At 41.9% G+C, this 22,735-nt stretch overlaps 1 protein-coding gene across 7 annotated transcripts in view; it reads left to right on the top strand.

The window, feature by feature from the left end:
* Positions 1-22,735, top strand: part of LOC127578732 (engulfment and cell motility protein 2) — a 129,585-nt gene that overhangs the window by 40,304 nt on the left and 66,546 nt on the right. For 6 of the 7 annotated variants that reach the window (XM_052031128.1, XM_052031123.1, XM_052031129.1 and 3 more), the window contains 4 exons: positions 6,941-7,097; positions 14,622-14,662; positions 21,162-21,234; positions 21,502-21,552. In XM_052031128.1, the coding sequence (XP_051887088.1) occupies positions 7,020-7,097; positions 14,622-14,662; positions 21,162-21,234; positions 21,502-21,552 (243 nt within the window). In that variant the 5' untranslated portion in view covers positions 6,941-7,019. Of the gene's footprint in view, positions 1-6,911; positions 7,098-14,621; positions 14,663-21,161; positions 21,235-21,501; positions 21,553-22,735 lie in introns of all 7 variants that reach the window. The other variant, XM_052031124.1, reaches the window with a different exon arrangement.

Raw genomic sequence — 22,735 nt, forward strand, 5'->3', positions numbered from 1 at the left:
TCATTACCTGAAATGTCAATTGTTTCAGATGCTGCATGACCTGATAGTTACAGCACTTTTTGATTTTATTTGGGATTTTGAGGACTTAACTTTTGGATTTCTGCAAGTAAGCTTGGGCAGGGGTTGCTCATGGAGATGCTGCCAGTTTGCAAAACTAACCATTTTCCTTTCCTTTTTGGCTGTAGCTCCCTGAAATTTGGGAAGCTCTGTACAGTGACACATCTTTAACTGAGTTCCCTCATGAAGTAGGTCATTTCCTCATGGTTTAACATTAGCTGCAGTTTAAAACAACAATGATCAAAAATTCATCTTCCTCCATGATGCACAGTTAAGGGTTTATTTTCACCATAGTTTAGAGGCAATAACTAACAGTATAATATTGGTAGTCTTCAGTAGATTCTGATTAACCCTTTCCTTATGGCACTCCTTTTTGATAGCTTAGCGGGTTCTGGAGACCAAATCCAGCTTTTGTTTTTGTCTGTAATCTTAATGATACATGTGGCTCAATGCCATGATTTGGGCTGAGTTAGCAGACCTAAGATACAATGGCAGAAGAGTTTGGATCACTGCCCACAGTTGTCATGGGTCAGGGGAGCTGTTAATATCAGCCAGGGTTTCTATTCCTGACTCATAATTCATGACCTTTGCTGCTGGGACAGTGATAGGACTGATGTGTGCCTGTCCCTTGTCAGTGAATCAGTTACTAATGCTGGCTGAGAATAAATGAAAAGGGGCCAAATATGAGTAATAGGGAGAAGATTGGAAGCAAAACTGAATTTATTTGGGCATTGAAATCTGAATCAGTTTAATCTAAAAGGTCACAGTCTGTTGTCCCACACAGACACTGTGTTGGGCTGCATTCACACAAGCACTTTGATTTTTAACAGTTGGTGAAACAACTGCCATTTTGTCAACTCTAGTAAAGGGATGCTTAAAGGAAAAGGGAAACCAATTTGTTAATACTTATGACTTTTTTTTAAGAAGTCTGATGTTCAGTTCCTGGAGAGTCCAGATCAATCTTAGAGTTGATGGGGCCGATCATAGACCAAGGTGTGATCCAGAGTATAGATCAGGAGCTTGAGGCTGGAGTACTCATTTGCAATCACTGCTTTTATCAGTGTTTACCAAGGGAGCGATGTTGTCAAAATCTCAACTGAAGGGAAGGAAAAGGTAATGGATGGAATGGAAGTTGGAAAGCAGGAAGTTGGCTGTGTTTAGAAGAAATGCTGTTGAGTCTAGATGCATCCTTGAGGAAAGCAAGGATAGCGTTTGCAGAAGGACTTGCTATAATCTTCCAATCCTCCCTAGGGTTGTGTGAGGATCCAGAGGTTGGTTGGTTAATTGGCCATTGTAAATTGCCCTTGGTATGTAGGTGAGAGGAAGAGTGAGTTGATCTGAATGGTGGGAGAATAAAATGGGATTAGTACAGGGTTAGTGTAATTAATGGTCAGTTTGGACTCAGTGGGCCAAAGGACCTGTTTCTGTGCTGTATTTCTCTCTGACTCCATGACTGGAAGTTAAATGACATGCTGGAAATCTGAAACAAAAACAGAAAATGCTGGAGAAGCTCAACAGTTGAGGCCAAGAGAAACAGTCAACATTTTGTGTCTGCAATGCTTTCAGACCTCTGACGAGTTGACCAGTATTGATGAAGGGTTGTAGACCTGAAACGGTGACTGTTTCTTTCCTTGGATGCTGCCTGACTTGCTGAATTGCTCCAGAAACCTTTGCTTTTGCTGTAAAGGACAGGTGTCTGAACAAAAGCATCGCATTTGCCATGAAGTAAAGCAAGAACATGCTGGCTGCTGGTGGTATGTTTTTAGAAACTATAATTAGTTTGGGTGGGGAGGGGGCAGAGTCAATTGGCAATGAGAGAAATTAAGTTACATGGGAACTAGCATCGATTTGTTAATCATGATCGACAAACCTGACTTGAATCTTTAAGGTAATAAAAGGCTGATATATAAACTCTGTAGGTGTCATCCAAGTGAATTTTCAGAATGTGTTGGACAAATTCCCACAAAAGGCTGGTTAGAAAAATTTGAGGCTCATGGAATTAAAGGGTCAGTGGTTGAAAGGATAAGAAATTGATTGAAAGATAAAGCAGGAAGTCATGGTAAATGAAGATATGGCCTGCCAGACTTGGCAGATAGCACTTAAGTTGGAAAAGCTTGAAGGTGTATATTTTTGACAGAGAACAAGGAGAGGCAATATGGTCTAAGTGATGCAGTTCTAAAGGACGTGGTGTCTATCTGCATGGATCTTTTGAAAGTGACAAAACACGCTGAGAGTGTGGTTGGTAAAGTAAATGGGATCCTGAGCTTTATAAATAAAGGTGTAGTGGGAATTTGAAGAAAAGGTTTTTACACACAATGGTACTAATTTTGCTGGTCAAAACATGGTTAGTCAGGGCTTTCAAAAGAATTTTGGCTACAGGGAAATGGTGGAGGAATGGAAATGACTGGATCTGTCTCAAAACCAGCATAGACTCGGTGAGCCAGATGGCCTTGTGTGTTGTGGTTATAAATCCTAAATACAGAGATGGACTCTTGACCTCTTAATCTACCTTGTTGTGACCTTGCACCTTATTGTTGCCTGCAATGCACTTCCCTGTAGCTGTGACACTTTACTCTGTATTCTGTTATTGTTTTTACCCTGTACTACCTCAGTGCACTGTGTAATGAATTGATCTGTACGAACTGTATGCAAGACAAGTTTTTCACTGTGCCTGGATACATGTGACAATAACATACATGTACTACGCAAGATTTTTTCCTGTAGGTATCCCTCGTCAAGTGGAGCTAAGGACCATTCAAGAAAGAGGTCCAAGCAGAATTGCCTTAACTGGAAGTAGATGGTTTGCCTGTACGTTGGACTAGGTCAAAGATGTTTTTCTTTCAAAAAAAACAAAACTAGAAGATTGCTTTATTATGAGTGTTACAACAGTTCCCCACCAGGTTGTTGCCTGTAGCAGTGGCACCAGCAGTTGCTCTGAAGACCTAATTGAATTAACAAGGCGGAGAGGTTCTCAAAATTACTTTAAATTAAATTGCAGGAGTAATACAACAAGGATACTTTTAGATCTAGTGAATGTTATATTGAAGGCACATGTACAGAGAACATATGAAATGACTTCTAGCTAGACTGGTGCTTCTAAAAACTTGGGGGACTCATTTAAGAAATGTGTTCCATGATATATAGGACATAAGCTCTCTCAAGATGATTGAATCAAAGCGAGCATGACCATCCATATTTGTACTGTGAGCTTCCATGTGTGCATTCTTGGTTTGATGCCATGTTGCATTTTGTACCCCACACGTAATCACTGCTTCCATCTCAGATATTCCAGTCTCTTCTCTTTCACCACAGTCCTGATGAACTCAAACTTGCTGGGTTTCCATTTGCCCATGCAAGTGTCCCAAGAAAAATTTTCACCCCTCGGTGAATGTTCGAAGCTCCTTGCATAAGATGTCACTGAGCTGGAAAAGAAATTGGATAGAAAATAAGCCAAGGTGCTGCAGGAATGACACCAAACATTATATAAAAGACTACCTGTTGGTAGTAGGAAGAGGAAGAGCAAAATAGAGGGAAGAATGCCAATGTTTTAGGAAAGAACAAGTCGTTAAATTAAAAACTGGAAATACTCAGCAGGTCAGGCAGCTCCTCTGGAGAGGAAAAACAGGTAATGTTTCGAATTAAGACCATGTGTCAACATCTGAGTGTTTCCAGCTGTTTTGCTCTTATTTCAGATTTCCAGCATCTGCAGTTTTTTAACAATTAATTATTACATGTTATGGTATCTTGATTTCTTCCATTATTCATAATGGGCGTTATACACCTGACAGTTATCGTGTCTGTGCGGCCAGATGTGTAGCTGCAGAAGAGTTGGGTGCATTGATCACGCGTTGGTTTCAATCCTGGCACTGGGATCTACACACCCCACTTTTCACTTTCTCTGACTCGCCATCTGCATAAGTTCTTTGCACCAGTAAGGCTCTGAAATGTAAAGCAAAGTTGGAAATGGTTAAGAGGAGCATTTGCATGGTAGTTGGTCAGTGATTCCATGCCCCAGGCGATGCAGTCTTCTCTCTGTACAAAGTTGCGGTGAGTGGGTGTAGGGGAAAACAGAACAGTATGATCACTCACTGAAAGTTTGCAGAAAGTCTGTTCTGCAGGGTCTCTGCTCAAGACCCTGCAACTCCAGCTTGGGGAATACAACATTGCTAGAATTTCATAAATAATCTCTTCCTCTTGGAATCACATTACTTCATCCAATGTTTTTGTTTAGTGCTTTGAGTCCTCCAACCCTTGCATTAATCATCCTTTTCAAAACATGCTTATATCTAGCTAACTGTAGACATGGTGGTGGGGGGGGGGGGGGGAGCTCTTGGGCAAAGACCTGAGGTGATAGCTGCTATCGTGATAGGTTTTAAATGTATTTATGGTATGTTTGAGGTTCCATCCCCTTGGTAAAATTTGAGATTTTGAATTGATTTCCAGGATTTTTGACCAATTTAGTTAACATTTCTTGAAAATGAGAATATTTTGAGTACAAAAGGAAGTAGAGCAGATGTTATTTTTAACTTGCTCTCCAGGGTGTAAGAATTGCAAAATACGTTTATTAGGAAAGGTTCTATAAATAAGTACATTTGAGATGGGGTCATGTCAAGGCATGGGTTACAGTCGTAAGGTGGATATTTTTATTGACTACACAGACTTTTCCTAATTCTGCAAGATTCTGTATTTTTTTAAATTGAATTTCTTGTTATATTTAGAGTAAAACGGTTGAACTGAAAAACTCTGATAGACGAACAATCAACTTGCAGGTGCCAGGGTTGTTGCTTTCCAAGTAGCTGGAATTGGAATTAGTTATTGAGGGAAGGACAAGATTTCCCAATAGACCAGCTCTTGGCTGAACAAGAGTGCTGCGGGGCTGGGCAAATGCTTGTTTTCAGCATCTTTTGTGTGCTGTTCGAAGCTCCTCGCCCAGTGAGGTTTTGTTATCAGAAGCAACTGGTGGTCATGTAGGAGCAGGATACCATTTAATTGTGAGGTAGTACTGGGGGATCCTTTCTAAGGAAACTGTAGACCAAGACCCTCTTCATTCTGAATAAGCGGGGCATAAAAGGTCCTCAAGTACTGTTGGAACTGCATCAGGAGAGTTCTCTGATGTCTTGGCCAATGTTTATTTCCTTAACTATCACCATTGAAGTGGATGTTCTAGTCATTATCACATTCTGATTGTGCCTACAACTGTGACTACACTTCAGAAGTGCATAGCAGGCAATTGTACATTGAGGTTGTATCAGATGCTATATAAATGCAAGTCCTTCTCAATGCATGTACTACAGATTGTTATTATTGGGATTTGATAGCCATTGCTAATGCCTCTTGGCGTATCTTGACTTGATGGAGTTGAATTATACATTACAAGGAAGTCTTGTGATAATTTTTGCTCAGTAAGTTCCAGCTTGGCCTCAACATCCAGAGTGTGTTGATGGAAGATGCCATGCTCAAACTTGTGGTGTGGTTCAGCTTGCAGTTTCTGTGCCTCATGGAATGGTCACTATGGGTTAGGCTGTCTCTTGGATAGCACATCAAATGAGCACAGACCAGCCTATGTAATTACAGTATAAATTTGGAGTGAAGGTGCAATTTCTGTGCAAGCAGGGAGAGATCCTGGTGTCACTCGTGTTTCCCTTGTCACCATCACCCAAAAAAACTAAGTGGCAATTCCTTAAGTGCAATCTGCCAACCCTCCTGATAAACTAGGTGACTGCCTGACTCTGGTGCATTGCTCTTGTGCTGTGACTTGACCGCTGAATAAAATCATGAGTGCAAGTCTCATTATTTCTTGCAATCTTTTTGGTAATACTCTAACTACAAAAGTTTTATAAAAATTTTTGATGCTCGAATCTCCTAATAGTGAGTCAAGGACTAGAACGTTGTTATTTCATCTACCTTCACCTCTTTTTTCCCCACCAGATAACTGGAATATTATTAGTTTAACGTCCTCCCTGGCCCTCTCTCACCACCCAACACTCCTCCCCCGCCCACTTCCCATTGATGTAAGAGTTACTATTGATAAAATAATTTTCTTCTTGGCGAAACTTGGTGGCAGAAGCAGAAAAGTGCTCCCCAATTCTGTAGAGACAGTAGTAAGTCCTGGGCAAATACTATAACAGCTTTTTTTCCCTTTGTACGCATTTAACAATAATGTCCTGCCCATGTAATGCATCCTGCCTTAACCACTGATTTAAAAGTGCCACTAATTTCAGTAGGTAGAATCACTGAGTTGATTTGTATTTACTGTCGCTATGTGCTTCTGCATTGCCTCGAACTTCTGTTTGAGGAATTATGACTATTCCCAACCCCCCCACCCCCTTCACTCCTGTAGGTAGTGATTCCTGTTGCCATGTAGTTCCGCAGCCCTACTGTACTTGACAGTTCTGTGAACAAGTAGATGACAGTTTTACATTCAAAACAAAACTTGAGGTGCATTTAATAAAGAAAAATTACAGGGCTGTGGGTGAAGAGCAGGAGTGCGAGACCGATGGGACAGCCATTTTAAAAGTATGGCACATGATGGGCTGAATGGCCTTCTGTGCTATAAGATGCTAAAGTGCAAGCCTAGGCTGAGTGTGCTGGTGGATAATTTCTCGGTGTATTACGGCTGGGTCACATCTACATACATGCTGGCCTTGCTAGTGCATGGATTGGATAGTGGCCAGGAGCAAATCTGTCAGCTGATTCGTGGGCATGGGACCTCGCGTCAATTGTAGCACCCTGTGGAGATCAACAAACTCCATAGATGTGGATACAACCGTGATCTTCTGATTTGTGGGGTTAAGTTGGGCATTAAGGTGTGAACTTTTGCAATACTGGTTGGAAAATGTACTTATTTGCAGTAGATTTTTAATTCCAAATTATTTTTGCACAGATTTGACCTCCCAATGTATCACAGCACTGGTTGGTTTTTTTGAGCTGCAGCAGAGGAGGATCTCAACTGACTGTTCCCAATGCCACCCCCATCAGACATTGTGAAGGTGGCGATTGAATGGCCAGGAGCTAATGCCCAGCTGATTGAAATAGACCAGGTGAGTAGCCGTGGTGCTGATTCAGTGATCAGAAACTGTCATGGGGACAATAGGATACACTGACACCTGTCTCCGTGCAGGCTGACTGACCTGCTGAGTATTTCCAGCATTTCATGATTTTTATTTCAGATTTCCAGCAATTGCAGTTTTTTCGCTTTTTGTCAAAAACCAGTCTGGTCATTCCCACCATGGAAGAGGTGAGATTAACCAGGGTGATTAGGGAGAGGGAAGGGTGGGGTGGTGATTGAGGACAAAGTGTTAGACAACCAGGGGAGGGAGAGGGGTCGTTAGATGAGGGGGGTGTGGGAGTTGTTAGACAGTGAGAAATGGGAGTTTTGTGATATGAGGTGGACAGAGTGGAATGTTTGTGAATGGGTTGAAAACAAATCCAACGTTCCTTGCTGGTTTTCTGTCAGCACCATAGTGTAATGAGTGGAAGATTTTGCTACCGGCAACTGTGTACTGTACTGGGTACAACCTGGGTACTGTAAAGTTCTCCATGGCTAAAACGTTTCCTCCGATTGGCAGCTAGTTCTGTGATGCCTCGTATCACTCAGCACGTTTGGTGGTTACTGTTAAGGGACAACTTTCTCATGTATCAAGCAAGAGTTCGATTTGACTCGGCTTAATCAGAATATCAATGAGAAACTATTAATTTGTTTGCTATCCGCACAGCTGTTGGAAGGTGTCCCTGTGTAGGTTTTTACATAAGAACAGGATCAGGCCTGATGTGAAGCCACCAAGATGGAACATCCTGCTTTCCTGCAACTTGTACTTTCCTGGTACCCCCAACCTGTTTGCCTTGCTACCTCTGTTTAAAGTGCTCTTTAAAATCTTTCTTTGAGTAAAGTTCTGACCACCTATCCAAATGTCTCCCAGATGCCAATTTTTGTCTGATCTCCTGTGCTGAACCTTGGGATGTTTCAGTGTGTTTCATAAACTCCATATAAATGCAAGCTGTTATCTCTTTCTTAGCATATTCCTTAATTCTACCTACCTTGGTAACACACTGAAGACGGCTTGGGACAAACAAAGATGCTGATTCACATTACGTGTTGGTGACTAGCTGAATATTGGTATTCTTTTATATTTGCCTTTTTATTCTAGGATATTTGGCTCTTGTGATCCTCATCAATCACTGAGGAAGTTGACAAATAGAAAAGGAAAACTTCAGGTTGTTTCCAAGTCACTGAGTTGGGTAACTCAGCCACACTGATGCAGTGGCCTCAAAGACCTGTTCTAGTGATGGGCCAAATCAACCAGGGCTTGTGCCGCCGGTTACTATCCAGTGACTTTGGTGTCAAGTGAGAATGAAATCTAGCTACGTTATTGCTTCATTTATGGATTGGGAACAGGTTAGATTACATGGCTTGTTCGGCCATTTAATTAGTTAATGGCTGCTTGTCTACAGCACCTTCACTATCCAACCCATTCTCCATATCTCTTAATTCAGTGCTAAAAATATATTGGTCTCAGACTTGAACATAGCCAGCACTCCCATGGATGCTTAGCTTTTGCACTTTTAAAATTATGTTCTCTAGGATTGTATACTTCAAGGATAGCTTGTACTCTGCTGTGTGGTAAGGTACCTGTGCTTGGCTCTCAATGAAGTTGTTTGTCCCATAATGTTACCATAAGGTAGTCTTTTTTTAATATAAAAAGACCCAAGACCTGTTCCAGGTGATTCCCCCATCCCTTAATTAATGTGCGTGTCAGTAGTGCTGTCTCCCATGGTCACTCTGAGATGATGACTCCATCTGCCTGTACCCAAGACTGAACACTACTCTTTCTTTTTTTTGTTTTTATTTTCCAATAATATAAAGCCAAGGAGTATATCTGGGCTGAGTGTTCTTCCACACAGGAGGGGCATGAATGAAATCTTGGGCTCACTCTGAAGTTGTGGGCACTGACTTGGATTTCAGCCATTAAGTGAGCTGTAATTGAATAGTGTTTAACAAAGTATGAGTAAAGGAGTTTAGTATATGGTATTTGGATGTGGTGGCTGCTGGGTAGGATATAACCTATTGCCCACCTACGGCTGCCCCTGGGATTAGTGATGTTGCCAACTTGAACCTCTACAGCCAGTGTGGTAAAAGCAGTTCTTTGATGTTACATGGGTAGGGAGTACTTTGACCTTTCGATAATAAAGTTAGGCTGCTGTGTGACCAAGAGGAGAACTTCCTCGTGGTGCTGCTTTCTTGGGCCTACTGCACGTGCCTGATGTTGTAGAGGATGTGGGTGTGGAAGGTGCTGCAAGTAAATTGTGCTGAGGTTGTTGCTGAGCACTTTGTAGCCACAGTGTGCTGGCAGTGAGGGTTTAGTGTAGTGGACTGGGTAATGATCAAGCGTTTTGCTTGATCTTGGATGGAGTCAACTTAAGTGTCAGTCAAGGTACACCTGAACAAATGAAGAGTTTTTCATTATATACCAGACTTGTGGAAAGGCTTCTGAGAATTGGGAGATGTCACCCACCAGACCCTTCCTCTGACCAGGTCTTGTGGCCTCATTATTAACCGCTGGTTCAGTTCAGTTTCTGCTAGATGACCCTTGGAAGGTTGGTAGCATTGATCTCTGCTGCTGCTGCTCCTATTACGAGGTGGGGCTGGATTTTTTCTCCTCTTGAAGTGATCAATGCCTTCCTGGCATTTGATGGATGAATGTACATTATCAGCCACATGCCAATGTTGTATGGTTGCTGCATCGGTACCTGAGGAGCTAAGAGGAACCGCACTCCCCTCTGTTAATCCTCGCCTGCTCAAACATGGAAGATTTCTAATATCTAGGCTTGCTCGAATGTGCAAGGACATTCTTTCACAAGAAGTGGAAAAGTACATGAGGTGGCACTAGAGAAAACCTTTGGTGTAAAACCAGAAAATGCTCGAAGGTGGGGCAGCATCTGTGGAGAGAGTTCACTTTTCAGGTCAATGACCTTTCATCAGAACAAGGGAAGGTTAGAAATCAAACGCATATTATGTTGCAAAGAGGAGGAGGGATGTAGAGAATGAAGGGAATGTCTGTGATAGAAAGGAGACCAAGGAGATTCCTAATACAAGTGGTGGTGCCTGCTCAGAGAATGGGTGAATGTTGTTAATCCCAGTTGAACTGTCTGGAAAAGGTGCACGTAGGGGGAGATGAATCAATACTGAAGAGAGGGAGAGAAACAATGCTGGAACTGTAAGACATATGTAAACACAGAAACCTGGAATAAAACAAAGGATACTGGAAATGCCCAGCAGGTCAGGCTGCATCTTTGGAGAATTAAAAAAAACTGAGTTAATGTTGGAGGTTGCTGACCTTTTCATCAGAACTGCCCTGTTATCAGAGCCAAGAGTGCAGATTAGATGCTGTTCTTCAAATGTGCGTTGGACTTTGTTGGATCAGTGCAAGAGGCCAAAGGCAGAGAGAGATGGAAATTTAAAGTGACAATTAGAATTTCACGATTACCCTTGTGAAATGAATGGTGTTCCACAAAGCACTTAGTGTGTGTGTGTTTGGTTTCTTCAATATGCAGAATAATAAAATGGCGTCCTTCAACACTGGAACTATTTGATCCATCAATTGTGTCCTGGTCCTATATAAAAAGAATGCAGCCTGACCCACTCTTCCTGTAGCCCTATAAATCTTTCCTTTCGGATATTTGTCCAGCTCTGTTGTGAATGGTACAATTGGATCTGACTCTAGTACATCTCCTGGTAGTGAATTCCAGGCCATAATCACTTGCTGTGTAGAGGAAAAGAAAATACTTTGTCCCTTTCAATGTTTTTGTTACTCCATTCTATGACTGGTAATTTTATTATTTGTCTGCCAACAAGTACAGATTTTCTCAATACATAATGTTTGTAACTAGCTCTGTTAGATCTTCTTGGAACAGGAGTTCCAATGAGAACCATTTCACACCACGCCCCCCCCCCCCCCCCCCAAGCCGCCTTCAGTCTATCCACTGAACTGACGTACCTCATCCTTGGAATTATTTGGGTGAATCTCTTCTGCACCCCCTCTAAAGCCTTCACATCTTTCCTAAAGTGTGGTTCCTAGAAGTGGACACAGTACTCTTCCTGTGGCAAGACCAATGTTATTTTAAGGTTTGTCATGCAATGGTATTCTGTTTATAAAGTGCACTTGTATTTTTAATCACTTTCTCAACTTCTTGTGCCACTACAAAGTATGCATGTGTTCCACAGACCTGTCTGTTCTTGTACCCTTTTCACAATGGTGCCCTGCAGCTTGCATTGCATCCTCTCCTTCCTGCCAAAGCATAATACTTCATTTTATTAAATTTCACCTGCCAATTACCTACCAGCAACATTACACCAGTAACATATATGAGCGTTAAATTGGAAGAAGTAGGAGTGAATCACTGCCTCACCTGAATCATGTGTGTGAGTCCTAAATGATGGAAGGGAAGAGATAAAAGAGCAGGTATTGCATCTCTTGTGGTGGATGAGAAGGTGCAATGAGAAGAGGAGTGGTTGCTGGAAGATGCAGATGGAAGTATGAACCAAGGAATGATGGAGAGAATGGTCCTTCTAGAGTGCTGAAAGGGCAGAAGGGGAGATGCATCTTGAGGTAGCATTGCATTGTCAGAAGTTACAGATGTGATCTGTTAAATAAGTAGGCTGGTGGGGTGCAAGGGGGACCTTATTCTTCCTCTAGGTGGGAGAAGTGGGAGTGCGAGCAAAAATGGATCAGAAACGGTTGAGAGCTCTGTCCGCAATGCTGGAGGAGAACCCATAGTGAGGGGAAAAGGAAGACTGTTTGGAAGCACTGGTGTGGAAGGTGGTGTCATCAGAACAGATGAGATGCAGCCAAATAAGGGTGGTGAATGGAGTCTTTGCAGGAAGCAGGATGGGAGGAGATATAGTCAGGCTTGCTGTAGGACTCTGTGGACTTGTTAGCAACCAATACCCATTATGTGTCCCCTCTGATGGAGATAAAGTCATAGAGTAATACAGCACAGAAACAGGCCCTCAACAGGAGGTCAAGGAAGGGAAGAGTTGGAGATGAACCTGATGAAAGTGAAGGAGGGTGGAAGTTGGCAGCAAAAGTGGAGAAACCTTTGAGTTCTGCATTAAAAGAAGGAAGCAACACCAAGACTCCCATACTGGAAAAACGGGTAAGGTGCGGGGCCAGGTAAATGTTGGGGCTGACGCAAACTGGTCCAACTGTTCTAAGTATCTGGCAGAGTTGGGCATAGTTAAGACCCACGAATGTTCTTGTTGCTGCACCTTGTTAGAGGAAGTGAATGGAATTAAAGGAGAAATTGTTCAATGTTAGACTATGGCGGTCAGGTACTTGAAGAGCAGCACCTTGTCTTTTGAGAAGACTCATTATAGCTCCCAGGTCTCAATGCTGAATTTCACAATTTGAGATAATCGGCATTTACAGTTTGAAAGGTTAACGACCTGTAATGTTAACTGAGATTCTTGCTCTTCATAGCTGCTGCATGACCTCTTGAGTATTTCCAACATTTTTTTTAATATCATATTTCCACCATCTGGAATTCTTTTCCCCTTTCATCAGTGGGACTCTGACAGGGTAATGTATGGTTCTGCAACCCTTGAGACCAGATGGACTTTGAGTATGAATCAAAAGCACGAGAACTGCTGGATGAGAAGACCATCTAGTTCATGTCATGGGGGCAGCGATAATGAGGATGTTGTCAAACTCCGGTAACTGATCTCTAACAATTGGCCTCTCACAGCCCTGGACATGATATAATGAAAGACTCTAGTAACAAGAGCTTTGGTAACTCCAGGCCAAGGTCACTTCTTCCCTCCCAAACAAACGTACTTTGAACTTGTATGCATGGTGCGTGCTCAAAAGCTGCACACAAGACGCTCCTCCTGAGGCTACAGGAGAAACAGAAAATGGAAACCACTGATCAAAATAACTCATGCTTGAAACCCAAAAATTGCAAGGATGGAAACGGACCATTTTGTGCTCGTGGTTTGCTCATCTTTCCTCATTCAAATCTTTCAGCATCATGACTTATTTAATCCTGTGGCATTTATGTATCCAGGCTTCCCTGTTTCTATGTGTTTTTATACTTTTTTTTATACTATTATACTAAAGTGTTTCTATACTATTTGCTCCAGCCACTCTGTTAGGAGTGAGTTCCACATTCTTACCGCTCTTTGGATAAGTTTCTTCTGAATTCCTTTCTGGATTTCTTGGTGACTGTCTTGTATTGATGGCCACCAGTTACACCCTTCCCCACATGGAAACATCATCTCTGCATCTACTTAATCAAAACTTCCATAATTTTATGAATCTTTACTACTTCAGATGCTTTAAAGAGCAAAAGGACCCAGTCTATTCATTCTTTCCTGATGTTAATGCTTTCACATTTCTACTATCCTTGTAAATCTTTTCTGTACTCTCTCTGGTGCCTCTACATATTTTATTTCTAAAATAAAAATAGAACTCTATGCAGTACTCTGACATATAACCAGGTTTAGCATAATTTCTCTTCTTTTGGGTTCTTTCCCTCGAAGTAAACCTTGGTGCTGGGTTTGCTTCCTTTTGTGGCTTTTCTAATCAGCAGTGCAACTTTTAATGATTGGTTTTGTACCCAGTATCCCTTTATTTCCCCAACCCACATTGGGCTTGAACTCTGCAATAAGTGACCATTTTCTTTCTACCAAAATGTACCATCTTGCCTTTTTATCTGTGTTAAACTTCATTTTCCAATTGTTGGTCCATTCTGCAACTTGCTAATGTCCTCCTGTAATTTTCAGCCTCCCATCCAATTTGTCAGCAGATCTAGAAATTATTTGGTTTCCAGATCTAAATAATTAATGTAAATTGTGAACAGCAGTGATCCCAGCACTGACCCTCATAGAACACCACTACCCTTCCCCTGTTCTCATTCTCTGACATTTCATTCATCTATTATACCATGTCTCACCAAAGGCATTTTGAAAATCTAGCTAGAAAACAGGTCCTGTTCCCATCCCAACCTTTTTTTAATTGATGCAAAATATTTCTCTTAAAATATGTTCTTTGATAGCGCCTCATTGCCTTTCTAATTTTCATTTTGAATTATCCCTTGGTCTCTCTTATTGTGCATTCCTCTGCTGTGTACTCCATGTACATCTTCCTTAGCCCCAATTGTTCCCCTATGCCATTGTTCATCCATGGAGTCTCACGAGCGTAGTTACTTTATCTTTTATCAGAATGCCAAATCCTTTTAAATGTTTCCTTTCATTGATCTGCATACTAGAAAGGGGGAGATAGAAAAGCAAAAAGTTGCAGATCCTGGAAATCTGAAGTAAACAAAAATCTGCATGATTTGAGTGTTCACAACATTTTCTTTTGATCTTATTATAAGGGAGCACAAGATTGGCATGAGGTATGAATATAGAGAACAAAATCCCAGAGGAGAGGTGCGATATGGGGTTTTGGGGGCGGAAATCGCATGGTTTGCTGGAGTTGCCTCTGTACAAAGTTGGGAACTGTAAGATTAATGTGATCGGAAATGTTATGAGTTAATTGCTAACCGTTAACTCTCTCCATCCTTTGCAGAAAAAGCCACTGATTGCAATTATCAGAGAGGTTTGCGATGGGTAAGTATGTGGTGCCATAGTAGCACATGGGTGTAAAAACAAGTGTCCAGATATTGTTACTGGGGAAAGGCAATACTATGGTTCAGTAGATAGAGAAATAGAAAGGTATATTAAGAAGGATTAATGTGATTTTGTGGGAGGGATAAAGTACACTGAGTGTTGCATTTAGATAAGCATCTGTAAAGTTATGTGAATAATGTTTTTTTAACATAAAAGTGCTGCAGGTTATACTGGAGATATCCACTGATTATCTGTAGAGCATTGTACATAGACTGGCTATAAGTCAAAGGTAGGTGTTCAGCTGTGATTTCATTTCATTTGTTGTTTTTTGGAAGTTTATGCAGAAATTTAGCTGCTTTGTTTGTCTACAAAGTAACCGTGATCTACATCTGTTAGCAAAACTTGGTATGTTCTCTATAATTTACTGCACAAGTCAAAAGGATTCCTAAATAAAGAGTATCAGTTATGACATTTAACATGCCTACTTTTGGTGTACACTGGAAAGGCATTATTACACCAAAAGCTTGAGTTTTAGATGTAAAAATTTGGACGTGTCAGCTCAAAGCTTGAATCCGAGCTTGCTATGATGTTTAATTTTTATACCTTTTATCTTGCACTCTACATGTTCTGCATTATGTGAATATAGAAGTGGAACTACAGTTCCATAATTAGGTCAATGTTCCATGTACCTTGACAGTTAGCTGTTTCTCCATACATTTCCCCCAATTTGTTACCATATTAGTTTCACTCCTGTTACATAAACTTGCTTTCTGCCAAATGAATCTTCTAATTCCCTTGGATTTGATGGATGAAAATTCCAGATCCTAGGCCTTGGAGAAAGGAAAATGTGTATTTGGGAATGCTGGGTGAAGACAGGATTGACGTGCTGTGATACCCCTAGTAGTCCACCTGGCTCATACAGTGGCCTCCTGAGTAAAGTACCCATGAGTTTGCTGCCAGTGGAATTGTATCGCCAAACTTTAAGGACGAAGAGGAAAAGTCAGAAGGACAATTGGATAGATTGCCTGGTTGGTGTGGAGGAAGTTGAGAGGGAGGAGGGTTTGGGGTGAGAGAGGGAAGAGGTGAAGGAGAAATTTGGGAAATGGGTGGTCATAATAATCAGTCACACAAATAAATATCACTTGCCTGACTGTGTGCAGCGATTTAGTTCAAGGCCGGTTACTTCTGTCTCCTGGTGGTTGACAATAGCTTTTGTACTTCATGTCCATCTCTCATTTAAAAAAAACCTGCCCAAGAAAGGTCTAACACTTCCTGGTTACCTCCATGGCAGCTGGCTCATAGATCTCCCTGCCTTTTGATGCCCTGAATCTTTCTGTCTCTCTACTTTTTCCTGCCCATAGATGGCTTTTCGACCAAAGTTATTAGTCTTCTAATGAAATGGCTCTCTCCATAACTGGTACTAGATGCTATTAGATGGGGAGGTTTTGCCATATTAAACGGGCTCTGTAAGTGAAAGCTGCTGCTGTTGTACCCGTTGTAAGTCCCATTTAATGTAAATTTTCTCTCTGCACTCTCTGAACCAGCCCACTTTGCGTACTGTTTAGGAAGTGCTGTGCCAAAGACCCCACACAGGAAGGAACCTTGTTTTCTTCGGCCCACTGCTCTCAAAGCCAAACCATCCAAACTAATACAAAGCAAATTCGTTTCAGCCTGCAATCACTGAGTGAGTGGTAGATGGGAATTGTAAAATCACAGTCATTAACACTAATGTCTACATGTGCTTATTCAGCATAACCTTGACCCCAGTCAGTTTGTGGGAAGTACATTTATCCAGACTGGTGATAATTACTGAGCATTAGTGCATCTCTGGAGAAATCCCTCTTTACGTACTCTGGGTTGTACTGCTCTTCCTGTTGTACTTTCTGAAGTTCAGTTAATGAATTCCTCTGTGATCCCAAACCTACAGAGATCCTTAGGGAGGAAATAGATTGATAATGGGGAGCCAATCTGTGGAATAGTGAAATGGATGATGGTTGGGGGCCAATAATACATGGGGTCTGGAGGAAGATGAAAGGGTCAAATGGAATGAGATGAGAAAATGATAAAGAAAATGAGGGGGGGAGAGGGTGGGCAACAGTATACAGTTGCATGCAAAAGTTTGGGCACCCCTAGTCAAAATTTCTGTTACTGTGAATAGCTAAACGAGTAAAAGATGACCTGATTTCCAAAAGGCATAAAGTTAAAGATGACACATTTCTTTAATATTTTAAGCAAGGTTACTTTTTTATTTCCATCTTTTACAGTTTCAAAATAACAAAAAAGGAAAAGGGCCCGAAGCAAAAGTTTGGGCACCCTGCATGGTCAGTACTTAGTAACACCCCCTTTGGCAAGTATCACAGCTTGTGAATGCTTTCTGCAGCCAGCTAAGAGTCTTTCAATTTTTGTTTGGGGGATTTTTGCCCATTCTTCCTTGCAAAGGTCTTCTAGTTCTGTGAGATTCTTGGGCCGTCTTGCATGCACTGTTCTTTTGAGGTCTATCCACAGATTTTCAATGATGTTTAGGTCATGGGACTGTGAGGGCCATGGCAAAACCTTCAGCTTGTGCCTCTTGAGGTAATCCATTGTGGATTTTGAGGTATGTTTAGGATCATTATCCTGTTGTAGAAGCCATCTGCTTTTCATCTTCAGAATTTTTTTACAGATGGTGTGATGTTTGCTTCCAGAATTTGCTGGTATTTAATTGAATTCATTCTTCCCTCTACCAGTGAAATGTTCCCCGTGCCACTGGCTGCAACACAAGCCCAAAGCATGATGGATCCACCCCCGTGCTTAAGAGTCAGAGAGGTGTTCTTTTCATGAAATTCTGCACCCTTTTTTCTCCAAACTTTCCTTTGCTCATTGCAACCAAAAGTTCTATTTTAACTTCATCAGTCCACAGGACTTGTTTCCAAAATGCATTAGGCATGTTTAGATGTTCCTTTGCAAACTTCTGACGCTGAATTTTGTGGTGAGGAAGCAGGAAAGGTTTTCTTCTTATGACTCTTCCATGAAGGTCATATTTGTGCAGGTATCGCAGGCCTTTCACTCCATCATGCCTATCCTGGATCCTCGGTAGAACAGTGCACCACCACTCCAGAGTCTGCTAAATCTTCCTGAAGGTCTTTTGCAGTCAAACAGGGGTTTTGATTAGCCTCTCTAGCAATCCTACGAGCAGTTCTCTCGGAAAGTTTTCTTGGTCTTCCAGATCTCAACTGTACCTCCACTGTTCCTGTTAACTGCCAGTTCTTGCATTACGAATTGGGGAAACAGCTACCTGAAAATGCTTTGCTATCTTCTTATAGCCTTCTCCTGCTTTGTGGGCATCATTTATTTAAATTTTCAGGTGCTAGGCAGCTGCTTAGAGAAGCCCATGGCTGCTGATCATTGGGACAAGGTTTGAGGAGTCAGGGTATTTATAAAGCTTTGAAATTTACATCACCTGGCCTTTCTTAATGATGACTGTGAACAAGCCATAGCCCTAACAAGCTAATGAAGGTCTGAGACCTTGGTAAAAGTTATCTGAGAGCTCAAATCTCTTGGGGTGCCCAAACTTTTGCATGGTGCTCCTTTCCTTTTTTCACTTTAAAATTGTACAAAACAAAAATAATACACTAATCTTAAAATGTTGAAAAGAATGTTTCATCTTTAACTTTATGACTTTTGGAGACCAGTTCATCTTCTACTCAACTATTCACAGTAACAGAAATTTTGACCAGGAGTGCCCAAACTTTTGCATGCCACTGTATAAAAGATAAAGAATAAAAAGTGAGGTGAGGGAATGAGTGAGCATTTTGGATTCTCTAATTTGTCAGGAAATGGATAATCCAAATATGCAAGTATTGCATCCCTAGGATACATAGAGGCCATTCACTTCATCATGCCTATCCTGGATCCTTGGTAGAAATATCCAATGAATCCCACTGCTCTATCTAATTAATTTTTTTTCCCCCTTGCAAGTATCTATCTGATTCTCCTTTTGAATGCTGAAGTTGTTGAATCTGCTTTTGCCAGCCTTTTAGGCTTCTGGAACTTGGCAATGTGCTGCATTTTTTTTTTACAAGACTTTTCCTTCTAGAATCTTAGAATCACAGAATGGTAACATTGCAGGAGGACATTCAGCCTTTAGAGACCATACTAGTTTTCATTTAAGTACCAAATTGGCTGTCTCCAGTGTTTTAGTGAGTACAATCCACATACTGATCACTCTCCTCTGATCCTTTTGCCAGTCCTATAAAACCTGCCTCTGGTTATTGATCCTTCCACCAATGGAAACAGTTCTTTCTGCATACTCTGACTGAATCCCTCAATATTTTGAACACCTCTTGGTAGGAAGGAGAACAGTCCCACCTTTGGATTGGTGTCCACTTCACTGTTGACTGTGCGTCCAAGTTTTGTGCCATCTAGAATTATTGAAATTATTCCGTGTGTGTCCAAATGCAAGTAATTAATATATACTGTGAAAACCAATGGTCCCAGGACTGAGCTTGAGTGGCACCACTCTGTTCCTAACTCTTGCTGCTGATTCTTTTGCCAGTTGTCTAATATTTCTGTCCTCTGAGAACTGACCTCTATCATGACCCTTCATGATTTCGTGCATCTCTACAAAATCTCCTCAAACTACTGCTCGGAGAACAACCCGAACTTCCGTAATTGTGCCACATAACATCCCTCACCACTGGAAACAGTCTGCTGAAACCCTTCTGCTTTCTCACCAAGACATTGATGTCCTTCCCAAAATGGTACTTGGACCATGATTATGGCTATCCCTGCACCCCTTTTCGACTAGTCCCAACCTCCCCCCGCCCCCCCCCCCCCATTAAAAGTTACTGCACTTGGCAATTTCCTTTACCCAAGCACCAAGGATGCATCATGGGTCTTGTGCCAGTGGCTGTAGTGCTGCCTGATTATTGAATCCCCAGTGATCACTGCAGCTTGCTGCCTAGCACAGCCATGGAGATGTCCTTGAGTGTATTGCCCCAGGGCATTTGTCACCTGTCTGTAGTGAGCTAGACATCTGTTTGAGAAGGTGAAAGTTTGCGAGGTTTCCTGAAGTGTTGTCTCCTATCCTGTTGAATGGCTATTCCTTTACAATATTCCTGAACCTTTTGAAGCTGCAGGGTGAGCAATTCCCAGAATCCCTTTTCCTGTCAGCTGTGCAGGGATCATCTGATCCCCAAGCTCCAGCCCCTGTGGTTGAGTTTGAGCAACTGTTTGTACTTTCTGCACACCTGGTTATCTAAGACTCGCTGCATCATAGACTATTGTGCTAAATTTGCTGTTTTTATATTTGAAAAGAATAGCTTATATAAGCATTTATTTGTGTTGCATAATTGGACAAAAATGGATATCAAGCGAGACCTAGGTCGAAGGAGGAAAGAGGTGAAGAGACGTTCCAGTGTTTATTGATAAAGGCAGCTCAATTGAGAGCACAAAAGAAATCCAAAGAAGCAGGATGCTGGGGCAGGAGGGACACAGGAACTAGTTTCACTGTTGACCAATATGTGGCTGTGTGTTTATCTGTTCTGTTACCTAGGAGACTCTGCAGAGCAATGGAGAAGCAGGGCTGGAGAACTGCTGAGACAGGAGGGAGCTGAGTGATCATCACAGTTTGTGTGAAATGATCCATGGAGGAGATGTTGGGGACCAAAAATTGCAGGACATTGAATAATTCCATTTTTACTGCTCCCCCTCTGTCCCTTCCCCCCCACCTTTCCCTTTTCACTCTCTTCTGATCCAAGTGCTTATACCCACACACTCCTCCCACTGGTTCCCCTCCCCAACTCTTATTCTATGCTCCATTGTCCTCTGCTATCAGATTCCATCCTCTTAAACCCTTTGTCACTTCTGACATCATTCCCACTTCCCCCTCCCTCAGCTGCCTATCACCCCCCCCCCCACCTAAATCCAGCTTGGGCTCCACCCCTTCCCTCCACCTCTTTATACCACCTATCTCCCCTCTCTCCAGTCCAGATGAAGGGTCTCAACGTGAAACGTTGACTGTCCATTTCCCTCCACAGATGCTGCCTGACCTGCTGATTTCCTCCAGCATCATGTGTGTTGCTCCAGATTTCCAGCATCTGCAGTCTCTTGTGTCTCCATTTTTACTCTGGTTTTGATTGAATGTTTTCAGAATGATTGATGCTCAAGTCTGGTTGGTGGCAGGAACTCTCCATCCACTCTTATTGAGTATTAGATGAGCCAAAGCAGGTAACTGGAGTTGAGGTCGAGTTTGCCATCTGCCAGCTGGCGAGACAGGCTGGTCATTCCTTTTCCTATGCTCCTGATTGTTATGCACTGGTGATTTACAGTTGTTGATTATATTATCAGCCAGTGATAGATTATTACCTAAGTAATCAAACTTGTGCTTATTGTTACTGATAACTAATTATTGTGAGTTACTGACATTTATTAATTTGATCACAACTATTGTGACAATCTTGGTTATTGCTTCTGCAGAAGGAGATGGCTCTCCTGTGATGTTGTTTGTTTTTGTTTGCAGGTGGTCCTTGCCCAACCCAGAACACTACACACTGCGTTATGCTGATGGGACTCAGCTGTACATCACTGAGAAGGTCAGTTCCCTTGCATCTCCATCTGTACAAATTTACATAATCCCTTCTACTTAATTTTCTTCAGTAACTTGGTAACAATCATTACCTCAGCAATGTATGGAAGGATCCCACTGTTACTTTGATGTAGCATCCAACCCTTTCTGGAATTGCTCCCAGATTTCCCTTTTTGAAGCTGCTCATCAATCTTTTTCAGGCAAGGAAATAAAAATTAATTGCCATTCTTTTTAAATTCTTGAGATTCCTTTTTTTTCCTCTCATCTCCTCTAGACTCGCAATGAGATCAAAAATGGGACCATTCTGCGGCTGGCTATCTCTCCGGTGAGTATTCATGACGAAGATGCAGCAGTTCAGAGTTGCCAACACTGAAAGGTGGTTTTGGCTCGCATCAGCCTGTAGCAACAGTGGGCTTGAAGCACATTTGATATTAGGCCTCAAGCCTCATTTAAATGAGACTCGTGAGTTCCTAAATGCCTGGTCTTTGTTCCTGGGCAACTTGGCTGGGAAAGGGATTTATACTTTTGTACTGCTGTCTCTCTGTTGGCAGCCTTTGAGGAGATCTTTTCCAAGTAATTGTGATTCCAGAATAGGTTTATCAAGTCAGAGATGATGTTGGAAACTGGGTAAAACTACACCCTTTGTTTACGAGAATCAAATTCAAGGTAACTAGTGTCACTTCTGAAAGGCTGGAACGATTAAAACTTGGATACTCAAAAGATCAAGGAACAAGTGCAGTATTGTACATTGTGCCTGTGCTAAAGGGACGGATTATAGTTGGAGCTATTGAAGTGTTGCCAGAATCTATTCTCATTGACCACGTGAGGACAGGATTAAATGTGGCTGCAATTGTCATTGCACATCTTTCAAGAGTCTGTTAAGAACAATTGGGACTTGTGGGTGAGGGCCATTGAGAATGAGGCCATAACCTTGCAGGTTGGAAGGAATCAGTTAGTCTGCTTCCCCAAGGGCAGAGTTGGCAGGGACAGGAACAGATAATGCCAGCCATTTGCAAGGCCTTTAGTCAGAGGGTTGTGTATGTGTGTTTGTGTGTGTGTGTGTGGTGAAGTCCAGCCTAAATGCCATATAGTATGGGAACATAGGGTATTTTCCATATTGCCCATTTTGTACGAAAATTGGTTTATTATTGTCACATGTATAAGGTACAGTGAAAAACTTTGCTTTGGCTGTTATCTATACAGATCACTTCATTACAACAGTGCATTGAGGCAGTACAAGTGAAAAGCAAGAACAGAATGCAAAATAAGGTGTTACAGTTACACAGACAGTTCAGGCAGACAATAAGGTGCAAAGCCATTACGAGGTAGACTGTGAGGTCAAGAGTTCATCTTATCGTACTAGGGGACTATTCAAGAGTCTTGTAACAGCAGGATAGAAGCTATCCTTGAGCCCTTCAGGCTTTTGTATCTTCTGCCCGATGGGAGAGGGGAAAAGAGAGAATGTCCGGGGTGGGTGGGGTCTTTGATAATGCCGGCTGCTTTACTGA

This window comes from Pristis pectinata, chromosome 16, assembly GCF_009764475.1.
Source record: "Pristis pectinata isolate sPriPec2 chromosome 16, sPriPec2.1.pri, whole genome shotgun sequence".
Classification (NCBI taxonomy): Eukaryota; Metazoa; Chordata; class Chondrichthyes; order Rhinopristiformes; family Pristidae; genus Pristis; species Pristis pectinata.